Source organism: Orbicella franksi, chromosome 4 (genome assembly GCF_964199315.1).
Source record: "Orbicella franksi chromosome 4, jaOrbFran1.1, whole genome shotgun sequence".
Classification (NCBI taxonomy): domain Eukaryota; kingdom Metazoa; phylum Cnidaria; class Anthozoa; order Scleractinia; family Merulinidae; genus Orbicella; species Orbicella franksi.
In genome coordinates this window covers 29,341,232-29,356,609 of record NC_138148.1, presented here as the reverse complement: position 1 = coordinate 29,356,609, position 15,378 = coordinate 29,341,232, and the positions used below count along the sequence as shown (strand labels likewise).

At 38.5% G+C, this 15,378-nt stretch overlaps 1 protein-coding gene across 1 annotated transcript in view; it reads left to right on the top strand.

Moving 5' to 3' along the window:
- The window catches only part of LOC145485179 (acyl-CoA dehydrogenase family member 11-like), a 33,317-nt gene extending 21,112 nt beyond the window's left edge, over nt 1-12,205 (top strand). The window contains exons 2-9 of the mRNA XM_081463879.1: nt 7,003-7,102; nt 7,664-7,789; nt 8,804-8,965; nt 9,376-9,487; nt 9,682-9,734; nt 10,654-10,780; nt 11,482-11,618; nt 12,089-12,205. Coding sequence (XP_081320005.1) covers nt 7,003-7,102; nt 7,664-7,789; nt 8,804-8,965; nt 9,376-9,487; nt 9,682-9,734; nt 10,654-10,780; nt 11,482-11,618; nt 12,089-12,205 — 934 coding nt within the window. The remainder of the gene's footprint in view (nt 1-7,002; nt 7,103-7,663; nt 7,790-8,803; nt 8,966-9,375; nt 9,488-9,681; nt 9,735-10,653; nt 10,781-11,481; nt 11,619-12,088) is intronic.
- The last annotated feature ends 3,173 nt before the right edge of the window (nt 12,206-15,378 follow it).

Below are 15,378 nucleotides of genomic sequence, written 5' to 3'. Positions count from 1 at the left end.
TATAGAATGAGTGAAAAAATTATGAATCATAATAATATGAATGTCCAGGATCTACAGAAACTTAATAAAGAGGAATTGATACAATTACTCATAGGCAATGTTTCGAAATCTATTAAAGCAAAATCAAATAAGGAAACTGTTGAGCGATTACAGAAATCAGTAAACAGTTCTTCAAAACGAGTTGCAAACAAAAATAATGGAGTTACAGGCTCAATACAAAAATGAAATGATAAAGTTACAAAACCAGTACCAAAACGTCCAATTACAAAATCTGATAAACTTAGAGCACACGTTAAGAAAATTATCTCTGAATCAATGAAGCAAGTGGTTGAGGGCGTAAAATTGGATCAGAAATATGAAAATGTGATAATGAACAAGGATGAATACAATAAATTTTTCAATTTGAGCCACATTAATATAATTCTCAAGAAAGATATAACATTGAAAGAAATGAGAGAGTCAGAAAAAAAACTAGTTTCTGATTATGGTTCCAAAAACACATCTTTTCTGTTTATGTTTAAAAACAGAATGGCAAAATTGAAAGGAAAGAGAAAACGTGTTTCCGTCACTGTTGATTTTAAAATAAATACCAATAATTATCATAATGATGAAATTGATGATGATTATGATGAACAGCGTATAAAATACAGAAAATTTAATGATGAGTATGGTGTTTCAAATATAAAGGTAAAAAGACAAACACGTCGTGGTTATTTCAAGGAAAAAAATTCGGTCCTTTTGTAGTTAATATACCTGAAAAATTGAGCGTTGACGACGTGCATAAATATTTGATGTACACAATTTGAACAAAAAAAATTTCATACAACATTGTCTGGTGAGTATATAAGTGAAATTGGAGGTACATTCATTCCTTTTAAACCCAGAAAAACAAAGAAAGAAAAAATGGGAAAATTGAAACTTGAATCATATTTTTTGAGCAAGCAAAAGCCGACAAAAAAAACATGGTGGTAATTTATGTGTGTACGATTATGTCTGGTCTCAAGGTAAACGTGGATTCAAAAACTACACATTTGAGAAACTGAAAAATGAAATAATTAGATTTGTGGAAGGTGATGACAGACGTGTTAGTGCCGAAGAGCTTGTATACTGGGCAAAAACTTGTCATCCATACCAAGTTTCAATCCATGCTTTTGATATGCGATACAAGAAGTTCTTGAGATACACAAAAGATCATCTTTATATTGTATCAGGGTTTATTGTAAAAGATCATCGCTGTCATCCGATTACTGATGAAAAACTCAAAGTAACAGCGTCCAAAGCAAATCAAGGTGGTTGGAAAGATTTGTTCAAGCATATAATTGACCTCAAATGGTCCATACGTCATGACAAAGTTGTGAAATTGAAAAATAGAGACGACATAGCGTTGTTCAAGAGGGAAAAATCATGTTTTGATACTACCCGAAGACATGAAAATAACAGAGGCCATAGATACATACACAATCGCCAAAAATTATTACGTGGAGTATCTTCATTGGAGCAATAATGGCGTTCTTGATGGTTTCATTGATCATGACAAGAATTTGTATTGCTTGAACTATGAATATGATGCAAGAAAATCCATTTGCAAGAAACTGTTTGAGATATATAAAATTGACGACTTTACTTGGAGTAATCGGAGTTATATAAGATTGGCTAATTCGTTATTCAAACAGATATGCGGTTATCTTCCTGAAAGTAATTATAATGTCCAGGCGATGCAAATGCTGGATGATATTTATCCGAGAGCAATGCAGTGGTGCACAGAAAATGATATACCTGATGATACCCTTAATATCGACATTTGCAAGTGTTATCCAAGTATATTGTTACATAATAATCAACCAATTCCTGTTTACACGATTCATGACACTGTTAAAATTATAATTGTAAATCCGATTTGAATCAAACAGGTGAATTTTACCTTGATGAAACGGTGTTGTCATGTTTTGGTTGTAATATTAAGATAGAAGCAGGATTTTACAGTAATGTATTAGTCTCTTCTTTGGTTAATACTTGATACATGGCAGAATCAAACATAAAACACAAAATCACAACAAGGAAAGCATTGAAACCAGAAAGATTTTCAAAGTTCATAAGATATATTTTTGACACATTTTCAGAGAGTGAGGCTAACAAAAATGGCGAATAGTTTCATCGGTGATCTTGGAAGAAGATATAACAAAACGAATCATGGGTTTACATGTACAGAATATGACACTGCTATGGGTTGTTGGACATCTGGTCTTGCAGAGGGGAAAAAGGTTGCAGTTGACAAGTACAATGGCATATTTTTGATTCGTGAGCAAAAATGTGAAAGATTATTTAGCGATAACACGAGTATCAACAGATTTGTGATTTCACAGGCTGTTACGAATTGTTTACAATTGATTTGGGATTGTATGTTCGGTTCCAAAAAGGCCGTGTTATATGGCTACAACACTGACGGAATATATATCAAAAATCCAAAACTGAAATTCGACAATAAAAAAGATGTGAAATTCGAAACTAAAAACATTGGAAAAGCTTACAAAACAGATTCCAGATTATGCTACTTTGAAAAATATTATCCTGAGAATCTATGTATTGAAGATTATGAGATTTTGAAAGGTAATGGTTGCATTTACAATGGTAAAGCTGGATCTGGAAAAACGGAATTGCTGAAAAATATGGTTTTAAAATCAGAAAATCCAATTGTTTTAAGTTTTACAAATAAGGCTGTTGAAAATGTAAAAAATAGATTGACAGAGAAAAATGAAATGACTATGTCTGATGCCAATGCTGTTTCACTTTTGATTCGTATTTTTGTGAATGGAAAGGAAGAGATAGAACAAGTTTGAAAGATAAAACGATATTTATTGGAGAATATTCTATGGTACCAAATAAGTGGATAACCAAAATTTATAAAGCATTTACTCTCTCTCACAATATTGTATATCTATTCGGTGATTGTAATCAAACTAATCCTGTTGAATCAGGCAGTCAAATTCATTACAATTACGCAAATTACTGGTAAAAAACAAACATTAAAATATATTGGAGGCTGTTAATGCTTGAAAATTTATTAAGAAATGGTAAAGTTTCAACATATTTTGATCCCGTTAACAAAAAAATACAGTAAAAGCATTTGTTATCTCAGTAAAACAAGGATCAAAGTAAATACTGATTGTTGTGATAAATTTGTGAAAGGAAAACCGTTCAGGACGATTTCACATAGTTTCAAGACGACAAAACGGTAAACCTTTTCAGACGATTTATTTTCAACGAACGACAACAATCTAAAGCGACAAAACCACTAAAAACGATACAAAGGTCAGTCGATCACGTGTAACGCAACGTGTCACATGCTCGTGCTTTGGCGCGAACAAAAACAATATGAAGAAGTCAATTTCTTGTATAATGGGAAACATGAAAAATATCATGTTTGTACAGGAATGCCTGTTATGGCGACACAAAACATCAAAGACAGAGAAATATTCAATACAATGGAATTTGGCGTTGAGCATATTGTAGATGGTGAATTTTGTGTCAAAAACAATTGGTTTATAAAAGATGAATTTGAACGAAAATTTTATACCATCGTTTTGTCTGACTGTTTACAAGTATCAAGGTGATAGTATTAATGAAAATTACAATATTCATGACATAAATAAGATGGACAAAAGTATGTTATACACTGCTTTGAGTAGAACAAGTAAATTTGATTTCATTCATTTAACTTTCAAAGATCTTAATAAAGAATACAAAAATCGTAAACAACCCATTATAGAATTAATAAATAGTAAATTCAACAGTTTATACAAGAATGGTAAGATTTATGAAGTAGTGTTTGACGATGGTAAAATATATGTTGGATGCACATGCGATGAGATTGAAAAACGATTAGTACAGCATAAGAAAGATGAAAAAAGCCCAGTTTATAAAAATAAGAAACACAATCCCGTGATTAAATTAATAATTGATGCTCCTTCGAGAGACAAAAAAGCATTGGAATCTGTTGAGAAAACATATATTGAAGAATACGCTGATAAATACGGTAATAAATTGATTAATAAAAGATGTAATCAAAATAAAAAGAAAGAAAGTAAGAAAGAACGTGAGATACAATATCAAATCGACACTGAAAAAGAATTATGACAAAGAATCAGACTATTGGAAGAGAAAATAGAGATTAAAGATGACGAAGAACGAAAATACTATTATTACAATGTGCAAATTAAGGGTCAAAAAATAAGATCAAAAGTATGTTATAATCAAATCAGTAAAGAAGATGCACTTGAAATAATAAAAAATAAAAAAGATGAAAAAAATCAAAGAGTTGACATTATATTTTAATTAAACGTATTATTATTATTATTATTGTTATTATTATTATTATTATTATTATTAAGAGGGCCGTAGGATGGCAAAAAAGGGGTTGTAAACCTTTGGGATGGTACTTTTCACTGAGTGTGATGTGTAGTACTGATGAGGTGAAATTATTTTTTGAAAAACATATAGTTTGAAGAGTTTGAGGACGGTTTTTCCAAAATGCATTTTGACGATAGAAGTGGGGTGACTTTAGTACCTGACAGCACATGTAGTCGGCGAACTTTTAAATTTCGTTTAAAATACCCGATCGTGACGGCGACATTGATCGTTTCGTGATGAATATGACATGACATAACAATGTATGCTGCATCATATGTGATGTTAATAGTTCTTGCAACAGTATTGAATAGGTAATTTTTGACATGAAACTCGTTGCATTACTAAGTATTCCCTGCCAGAGCCAAACACCCTCTCCAACCAGCGGCCATAATGATTTTTTTTTTTCAAATACCGGAGATAATTGAGTAACCGGTCCCTCGGTTGTGTCCTTTGTTTGAGGATTGAGGACTTATATACACGTCCCCGGTCGTTGCGTGACAAAACCTTAAGACGTACATATACGTCCTTGGTAGGGAAAGGGCAAGGAATTCAATGAAGAATATTCACGATTTACCTGGTTTTTTGGCGGTACGTTCTAAAACATTCCACTGGTCACGCGTAGCATGAACGAGAATCTGATTCGCTGATTTAGAAACTAGAAGGTTTATATTCTTTGAAGTAGTGACAGCCGTTCGTGATTTCTATCTAGTTGTGCAATAATTCTTAGCAGTTGAGAACTTATTGGCAAATGATAATTTTCAGAGGTCGAAACTCATACTGGATCTTTTGAAAATGCGAACCTACAGAGTTTCTAATTAGCACTGAGACAAGATTTCCCCAACAGGACCTTGGCATATTTACTGACATTCTGTGATATTGTTTACGTAGAGAGCAATACCCTGCGAGACAGAGATATTCTCTTCTCTTTCAACTCTGCTTGGTGAGAGACGAGAGGAAACCTCTGCTCGCAAGGGGGCTCGCAACCGTTCAAAATCCTATCGTGCACGCCCGAACTATATTAGCATGTCGCATGTGTCGTGCTGTCTTGCGATACGTTTTTACACGCAAATTATTAGTTATTTTGGGTTCAAAATTGTCGGGAGTTTGTTTTTTAATTTTGTCTTTTAACCTTTTTTAGTTAGAGAAAGTACAAACATTTCGTAAAGTTCTACGAAGTACTGAGTGTCATGGTAAAAGACGAATTAAGGTGGTTCGAAGGGAGTCACGATACTGTTTAACTTTAAGAGACTATCAGTCCAACAGAAAATCGAACGGTTTTGGTGTCATGAAGTTACAAATGACATACGTTTTACCAAGATTTGAGTTAACATGGTAACAGTATGATCTCATGCCCCCTTTTACAGGAGACCCGTTTACCTTATCATCAAGGGTAATTTTTCGTATACGATGTCGCGATCTACGACTTGACATAGTTGCCTAAGCGACGGTAAAACTTAAATATAACAATGTGAGGGCATTTTTGAGAAAATTGCAGGTTAAGTTTCAAGGCGTCAAACTACAACAAAAACAAAGCTGTTTTAAAACGATGTACGAAGGCGCGGCCCGAGTCAGCTATCACGTGTAGAAATTGAGAGAGATTAATCTAGTATAATCTACGAGTCATTCGAAACTTTATCCAAATTCTCTTCACAGACACTTCGAATACGCAAACAAGCGGCCATCTTATAGTGAGTAGCGTAACCAATGCGGCAGAGAACGGCATTCGTGGTAAAACGCTGGTAGATTTTTACCAATACTCATCAGACGCATGGCAGCATGTTAAATAACGCGTGCTCGGATTGGTTAAACAGCGTGTTCTATCAGAGTACGATAAGTTGCGGTAAGCTACATTTCCAATAGACTAATTTTGATATATTAAAATTCGGCCTAAAACAATCGACCTCAGTGCGAGGCTCTGGGGAATAACTACAGAGTTTGTGGGGTTTATTCCCCAAAGCCTCGTGCTGAGGTCTATTGTGTTGGGCTGAATTTTAATATATCGAAATTGGTCTATTTTTGCTTCAAAACTGTTCACAGCATCTGCAGCCCTTAACGGATTCTAACAAAGGAATTTTTAAGCAGAGTTAAAATTCTGGCCGGAGGTGGTATTCATATGTTTCGTTACGGAGGACTTCACCGAAAACTTCCTCCGTAAGCTAGTTGCAAACTTCTTGAAGGTCTATAGGAAGTGCGGTTTTAGTCAGAGATCAACAAAAAATATTTTCGGGAAAGAAACGAGCGGGGAATTTAGGAAAATCGCAGTCCAATCAAATAATGTCTCCGGAGCCACGTTATCCTCATGCCAAGGTCCCTCTTGGCTAAGAGGAACAAGCATTTCTGGGGAGAGAATGGAAAAGATCGAGGCGACTCTGCAGGCCGGGTGGGTTACTTGAACTATTACGATAAAATTATCTTTTCGAGTCACCTACATAGTGCTACACAACGCTCCGTCCATTATGATGCTGGGACTGGAGGGGAGGGGGTTAAGGGGGGAGGGTGGAGCGTTACTTGATGCCTCCAAATGACGTCCCATATTCCTATCACGTAATAACTTTAGGAGATACTTACTTATATTTTCATTCTTGAATTACAAAGGGCTGGGACCTCAAATCCGACCTTTTTACTTCGAAAAAATGGCAAAGAGCTCGTGTTACGGCACAAGTCTCCAGTGCAGGTCTACATTGGTTATCACAAGGTACAGCGTATTTTTCTTAAACGATTGAGTGGGTTCTTTTATATCGTCTGGCTGTTTTATATCACTTTATTGTCCATTTTAACGTCCTTGAAATGGTTATCAGCCATCTATTTGATCTAGCCACAATTCAGGTTTTTGCCGGTCACTAGAATTGAATTTTCAAAGTTATGAGAGACAAGTTTGAGATGTCGAAGACTCTTGAGCAAGTCTGGGCTCGATTCCCGCCGCTCTCTTGAGTCCGGTTTATTTTCTCGATCAGCGGGTGGTATCGTGCCTAGCGTAAGTCGTCACATTCATTCTTGAGATGTTCGTTTTGTAGTCAGTTCTAAACATTTCTCGGTTTCACCTAGCACATGATACAATGGACTGTTAGCACTAAGTATGGTTTATATCACATTATTTGGCTTATGGTCAGTATGGAAGGCTGGAAATTCTTGGTAAAGCGCGACTGCGCATGCTTGAAGTTGCTTATTGTCAATTCCTAAGGGATGAAAATGAAGAGTGGGAGCATGAGTTCCTAATTGCAAAAACTAATTTCTTATCAACGGTGTTAATTCAAAGGTCGACGTTGAGTACAAAATCATGTCTGTCCTGGGAGAAACTTCCTTTCCAGTGCCTAGAACGTATCTCTACTGTGAGGACAAGACAATCACGGGCCAAGATTTTTACATCATGGAGTACATCAAGGTATAGTGTTGAAAGACTTATTGACATATAAATTTTGGTCCCCAGAAAGGTTTCTACTCGACTCATTAGAGCAATTCTTAGCTGTTTCATCCCGGGCTTGCACCATCCTTTTTGGCTCAAGGCGCATTGGTTTACGTTTTATTAATTCAAAGATTTGAATTGATATTTTGTAAAATTTTTCCCCAGAATAATGGTCATTTTTTTTGTCGTGAGCACAATAGAAAAAAAAAAAGCTGACCAAGTTATTCCACAAGTTGCTCATCAAAGTGTCAGGCAACGAGATGCTCGTTGCATCCCTGCCATGCAAAGATTTTAAATTTACTGTCATTTTCGTCCTGGCCTTTCGCCGACCTCGTGGCCCAAATGAAACAAGGACTCTGAGCACTGATACCTGTTTCTTTTCGTTTTTACGGTCAAACGAAGTGAAGCGTGCCCCTCAAGAGTAAATTAATGAATTGAATATTTGAATATTGAACCCACTAGTTGTTTCAAGAATGCAATAATGTTTTCATTTTTTTTTTTTTTTTTATATTGACCCGTTAGTTATATTCCTCCAACGACAAGCGGGTTCAAATAATCAATTCATTATTGCGTTCTTGAAAGAACTGGCAGTTTCAAAGTTGAAATAGTCAATTCATTCATGTAATCTTGAGAGGTACGCTTCACTTGAATGGAGTACGTGGTAATTATTAATATACCAGGCGCTTTGCACAAGCCAGTCGCTTAGTACAAAATTAGCTGTGCTGCTCCGCTGGGCTGCAGATTGCGCACTGGGAGATCCAGAAGAAAACTCCTCGCACCACTTTGACTTTCCGTTGTTTCGGATGTCCCAGTACCATGTGGTTGGACCGTGCAAAGGGTCTATTGGGCTTACTCTCTCGAACTTCTCTTTTCATGCGCGGTCAAGTTCCTTAAGGGATCCCTCCCCAGTTTCTGACCGGTTCGAGCGAAGACTCTATAATCAGAAAGAGCATCTCGTTACTACATGCGCTTTCCACTTTACTCTGTTTGCAGGGTCGTCAGTTCCCGGATTCAGATTTACCCGGTTTACCTCCAGAAGAGAGAAAGGCAATCTTCGAGGCTGCAATGAAAACGCTGGTACAACTACAATCTATCGACATGAATAAGCTAAACTTAGATTGCATCGGTGACAAGGAGAATTTCTTTCAACAAAGGGTAGGTACAATAATGATACATATAACAGAAGCCTCGAATCCAAAACACTAATCGCAACGTGTTTTTAAGTGGTTAATTTTCACTGCGTGGTCAGTTTTTTCCACGTATACAGTCCATCGCTTGTATCTGTGCCATTCACATTACGAAACATACTTGACCATTGAGTCAAGTTTGACGTTTATCCTGCATTGTCCCGCTATGCTTCTCCCCTCTCGGTTTCACGCCTGCCTCGCAGCTTAATCCTCACATACTCTATGCCACACTTGTTTGGAAGACACATTGAAGGAGAATTTGACGAATCCGTTTCCTTCGAGATATGCATTCGGCCCAACTAGGTAGTCAAGGAGAAGCTCGTTTCCTTTCCAGTGTTATGCAAATAGGCTACTCTGAAACTTCTTTTTATCTTTCAGTTGGATGTGTTGTATGAAGGTTACAAACGAACGAGAATGAAGCAAATTCCTAAAGTTAATCAATTAATAGAATGGCTGAGAGAAAACATACCAAAGGACGACAAGAAGCCTGGTAGGAAATAATAGAGACAGCCCAGCTATAGTTACCTATTTTTGTCAGAAGATCGCTAATCAAGGTGAACGTTTACTTGAATTTAATATTGGTAGACGAGAATTTTTCGACTGGTAACGTTTACCGGAAACTTGCTGAAATTACAATCTGCAAAATTAGTTTTTTGTTTGTTTGTTTGTTTGTTTTACTTTCAGTTATTCACCACACTGATTTCAGGATTTCGAATATGCTGTTCCACCCAGAACAGGTGAAGAGTAAAGAAGTTTTTTTTTTTAGGGTGCGTTCCTTTGGGGTGATCTGGATCAGGATCAGTGATCCAAGATCTGTCTGGATCATTGTGCATCAAAGGAACCGATGAATCCATGTCCAGAGTGGATTCATCTGTTTCTTTTATGCACCATGATCCGAGTGATCCTGAATCACTGAGCCTGATCCAGATCACCCCAAAGGAACACACCCATAGTTAGGTTTATTTACTAGATAAATGAAATAATTAATCAATTCCATTTGCAGCTGCCTAGTCGGAAATTTAATTCCTGATTAAACTCTTGTAATCCTGATTAGATAATACTCTGCATAATAGAGCAAGCTGCTTGACAGAGAGTTGCATTTGTTTGACTCATTCGAATCAGAGCTCTCGAACTTCAGGCCCCCAAAGTAAAGACGGACCCTTTCTTGTACAGAAAATAAAGAGATGGGAGGAGAAACCAAGGGGTGTTCGCGTGGCCCTTGAACCTTAAATGTTATCTTATCTTGATACGTTAAATCTTACTTTATCACTTTGGGGAGAGGTGTCATCTCAAAAATTTAGAATCGCGACGGACTTAGGGTTAAAATGTCTGATAAAGTTGGAGGAAGAGGGCGCATTATCTATTACTGTCAAACCTTAATTCGGGGGTTTCGATTCCACTATATCTATTGATGTAATCAAGATGAAAGCGTAAGTAGATAATAACCTCTGTAGCATTGAGAGTCACAATTGTATTTTTGACAGTCACAATTAAGAAACGTAACCTCTTTCCAAACCAGAAAAAAAAATCCGTCTTATTTCTTATTTTTTTTAGCGTAATCAGGTGCCAGGGGTTAACTGGTTACTGATAAATTCGCCATAATCACTTTTTTACCTCGCCGACTGCAATTAACGAAAACAAATTCGTCTGTTTCAGTCTCAGGTCCTGGCCGTGATAGACTGGGAAGCAGCATCTTGGGGACATCCATTTGAGGACCTTGCTCACTTCTGTCTAGGTTACCATTACCCTGCGGAATTAGACATTATCCCTGGGTTTAAAGTCGGTAGGCAAATGTCTTTACTTTGCCTCCTTTCTTGTAAACAGGAGAGCAACGTTCTTCCTAGGTTCTTAGCTAAGATAAAAGACAGACGGGTTGTTTTCCAAGCTGTTGATAGCTTATTCGCTTTTGTTGACTGTGGTTGTTTTAGGGCGCGAGGGGGCGAGGGAGGCGAATAGGGGGTCTGAGCTTTCTGCCTATAGCATCTCCCCTACCCCTAGATTTTTGACCCCTTGGCAAACGTGAAGAAGTTTTTCTCGTGTAAAAGCTGGTTCTCGTGTTAAAGTGGCGTTTGACTGTCGGAATCGTTACCTTGAGAATAAGGCCTGCATGGGGAATTAACCCTCCTATTACTCATCCTCTCTTAGATTGAGTCGATAACGCATTAGCTCTCTAAGATAACAAATTTGTCTATCAAGAATTTCATGATGTTCGCCCCAAACCAGGAGGCCGGTGAATTATTACCGGTGAAGTATTATCTCAGTCTTGTGCATCAAGATGTTGGGGGTAGGGGTTGGGGGAACTTTAGTTGATCCAGATTATCGTCAGGGAAAAAGGAACAGGCAAAGACGGATGCACTTACCATAATCTATGCAGAGGGGTCCATTCCCCACTAACCTCTAGCTCTTTTCCCTTCTGCGAAGGAAAGGTCTGCCTAATTTAATTCTTTTTTGGTTTGTTTGTCGTTGTTGTTTTTTTGTTTTTAGCTTATTACTCAGAAGGGATCCCTAGTGAAGAGGCATTGCTTTCTTTATACTGTGAGTTGACCGGACACACCTTTCCTCTCCCAAACTGGACATACTTTCTAGTACTGGTATTTTTCCGCCTCGTTCTAAATATTCAGGTGAGCTGTTGAGTCACAAACATTCTCAGACCTTTCCTGGGTTTCTATCTAGGTGTTAAACAATTTTCGTACCTTTGTGGACGGAACAGAAAGCAGACGAGTCCGTATAGTGGCCAAACCAAAACGAAAGCCAACAAAAGCAGAGCGAGAGCAATATTTCGGACCCAACAAGCCACAGCCAATCTGGACTTGTACTATCTGACTCGAGAAAACGAAATGAAGCAACCGAAACGCACATGACGACCGACGCGAGCGAAAGCATCGAAACGGTGAAAACGGAACTAGTGAAACGAAACTTGGGCACCGAGATAACCGCAAAAAAAAAAAAAAAAAAAAAACAAGAAAAAAACAAACAAACAACCAACCAGTAACGGTTCATCCCGATAGAACACGACCTTAATTATAAGACCACCTAAACCACAAGACCACAATTTTAAAAATACTAAAAAGTTTCATTTCCTTTATTTCAGACCGTATTTGCACAGTTATCTGCTGGTGGTGTTGACTTACCTTTTTCGTTTAAAGGTGTGGATGATTTGTTGGAGCCTCTTGTACATCACGCCTGTGAACTTGTTGGACTGAAGTAATTTGCTCAGCTGCATTTGTTTCTCGCTCAAAAGATTTTGTGTACCACTTTTACGTCAATAAAACTAATAGCGTCGACAGATCGCTTCGTTGTTGTTGTTACGACTTTGACTTAATAGTATACGCTTCCGAGTGAAATGGCTGCTCACAATCATAACGAGATATTCAATTCAAAGATTCCTCAATAGTTTTAAAGGAGAATAAATGCAACAGAACATTCATCTTAACCTTGGCATTCCTTATCATCCTCCACCAAACTCATTGTCCTTGTCTTTCAAGATGGCGGATATGATGAGGAAAGACCAGCCTTTCCTCGCTGTGGCCGCCATCTTGGAAAGATCGGGGAACACGGTTGCGTCCTCCACCTCACCTTTTTTCCGACTTCTCTTACACCTCCTTTTCTTCTTCGTAGCATCGTCCTACTTCTCCTTCCGTCCCACTCATAATTTCTTTTCTAGGGGCTCCCGATCAAATTTCTAAGAAGAACTTTCCCTGCTTGAATCGACTCAGTATGGAGGGGCGGGGGGGACGACCCGAAAACACTGACCCCGGTCCGCGGACCCCCATTACGGACCGGGTCCGCGGACTACCTATGGACCGGTCCACGGATTACCCCTTGGCACCCCCTCTTCGGACCACCCCCACAATATAGAATTAAAATAATGAATAAAGATTTCAGTTACGGGTGGTCTAATAGATTACTCGTGAGAGCGAAATTTCGAACGTTACCTTGTGCAAATGTAACAGACCTGGATTCAGGCTTGAGCGCAATTTATATCATTAAACATTGCCATTTCCTTTGCTGTGGTCATAAAGTATATGAAAGACGCGCACGGGAAAGCCTCCGGGAAGCCTCGAAATTTGTGCTCTTTCCCCTCTGCCATTTTGTTCAGCCCATTCTCCCGTCATGCCCGTGGGTTCTTGAACTCGTTCCAGGCTTCACAATTTGCTCAGCGGAATAACAGATACAAACAAGAATAAACGGCCTAAAAATATATCTTCCATAGCCAGATAGAGCCACGAATGGAAGGTAAGAACTTTCCTTCTTTTTACCATCGGCATCTCCTAACGCTGAAAACAGCTTTTAGGCATTTTGTTTTGGGCGGGAGAGGCGGGGTGGGGTGTTAAAAACTCAAGTCTGTTATATTTGCACAGTGTAACACTCGAAAAATCACCGACACGAGTCTGTAACTATTAGACAACCTATAAGTAAAATCTTTATTTATTTTTACATTATTTTAGGGTGGTCCATAGATATGGTTGGCCATTCGTTTCAAAATTACGACAGGGTTTACGCGGGTTTTTCTGCCGCGTATACTTGTTTACATACGTTACGTATGGGCTTTAAGCTCATATATACGACCATTTAGATCGCGTATATACGCATTTTTAAAGGGCCACACATTTGCGTAAATTCAAGCGCGGGGATATGCGAAATAAATGCCCAAATATACGCGTCCTACAAGGACCCATATATACGCGTGCTAAAATGCGCGTATATGCGAGTCTCGTAAATTACGTTTTATATGCCAGCACGAAATGTGCCATTTAAGAGAATGGCTGTTCATGTATGATGGCAATGAAAATTACTTTAACTAGGAATCGTCAATATGGCGGCAGTGGTAAAATGCCTTGTCTTGCTCTATCTGCTATTTAATGTTTGTTACTGCAGCTCTCCAGTGAATGAACTTCTAGAAACAGTTATGCGTGTTTTGAATGACTGTTCAAGATTTTGTCCTAACGCTAATCGTCGTGAAGTTGCCGTGGATTACTCTGTACATCGTTTAGTGGCCTGCGTAGCTTGGCGGTTTTTGGGCAATTTGAACGCTAAGAAAGCGGCGAAGCCGCGATAACGAACGCCAAATGGGGCGTAGCCACGAGGAGTCTGGGGGGTTCCTGCTCGTTTTCTCGGCTTTGTCGCTTTGTGCGCTCGCGCTCAAATTGCTTAAAAAATTGCTAAACCGCCAAGCTACGTAGGCTAATCCTTTAGTTGATTCATTGGACAGAGGTACCAAGGCGAATGCTGAGAGGATACGGCCTCTAGAATCGCTGGTGAGACAAATGCAATTGTGTCCTTGACAGCTAGTATTTCCAGTATTACATATATCTTGTAAAATCACTGCGTTCACCCATATTGGTTGTGCGTACAGCATGGTTATTCCATGCCTCAACTAGGAGGTTTAACTGGTTGTTAATTCTGGAAGGAAATATGTAATCCAAACAGAACAGATCGATTATGCTGGTCGATTCCAGGATGCCATTTTCTTCCATCTAGTAGAACAGAGTGTAGTAGAACTGACCGACTTCAATAAAGATTTCTCTCCAAAGACGTTCAATTCACTGGTTGTGTACAGACAACCCAGCAATTTTGCTTCCCCTATTAAATCCCCTGTGCCATAGCATAGCTCTTCCTACCTCTAAATCTTCATCCCCTTCGTCTGAACACACTCTAGAGGGCAATCCATAACTTTGCACAGCAGCTAAGAACAGAGCGAGCCCAGTCGCAGCAGAATTGTTTGTTGCACAACTTAAGGTCTAAAGCCCTGTCAAAACCACCATGCATTACAAACCTCCAACTGATAAGACAGTGTAGTCCATCAGTGTGCCAGAGAAAATTAGTTCCCCTGACGCCTTGTGATGGTATCGAACCACCTCAAATCAGACCCTGCTGGGTCAGTTTGAAAAACACTTTCCCTTACACGCTGACGCTGAACATAGATGTTTCTACTTCGCAAATGACCCAGCATGATACTGATACCAGAATTGGAAAACCCACGTCAGTCTATTTCTCGAATCATCAGGGCCGCGTTGTTCGAAAGCCGGTTAACGCTAACCCAGGATTAAAAGTTGACCCAAATATAAATTTTTCTCTATAAAACTGTTTTCCACTGCTTATGCTTTGTGTAGTTTGAGATTACTCAAGTTCAAAACTGAACTGCAAACATTTCCCATCTATGTAGTAAGTATTGAATTTGTCTCACCAGCACTTCGAGAGGCAGAATTCTCTCAGCATTCGCTTGGGCACCTCTGTCCTAAACGGTGAACAGAATCCACAGCAACTTCACGACGAACGATCAAGTTCTCTTCCATGTTACGATTAGCGTGGCGATAAAATCTTGACAGTCATTCAAAACACGCATAACTGTTTCTAGAAGTTCATTCACTGGAGAGCTGC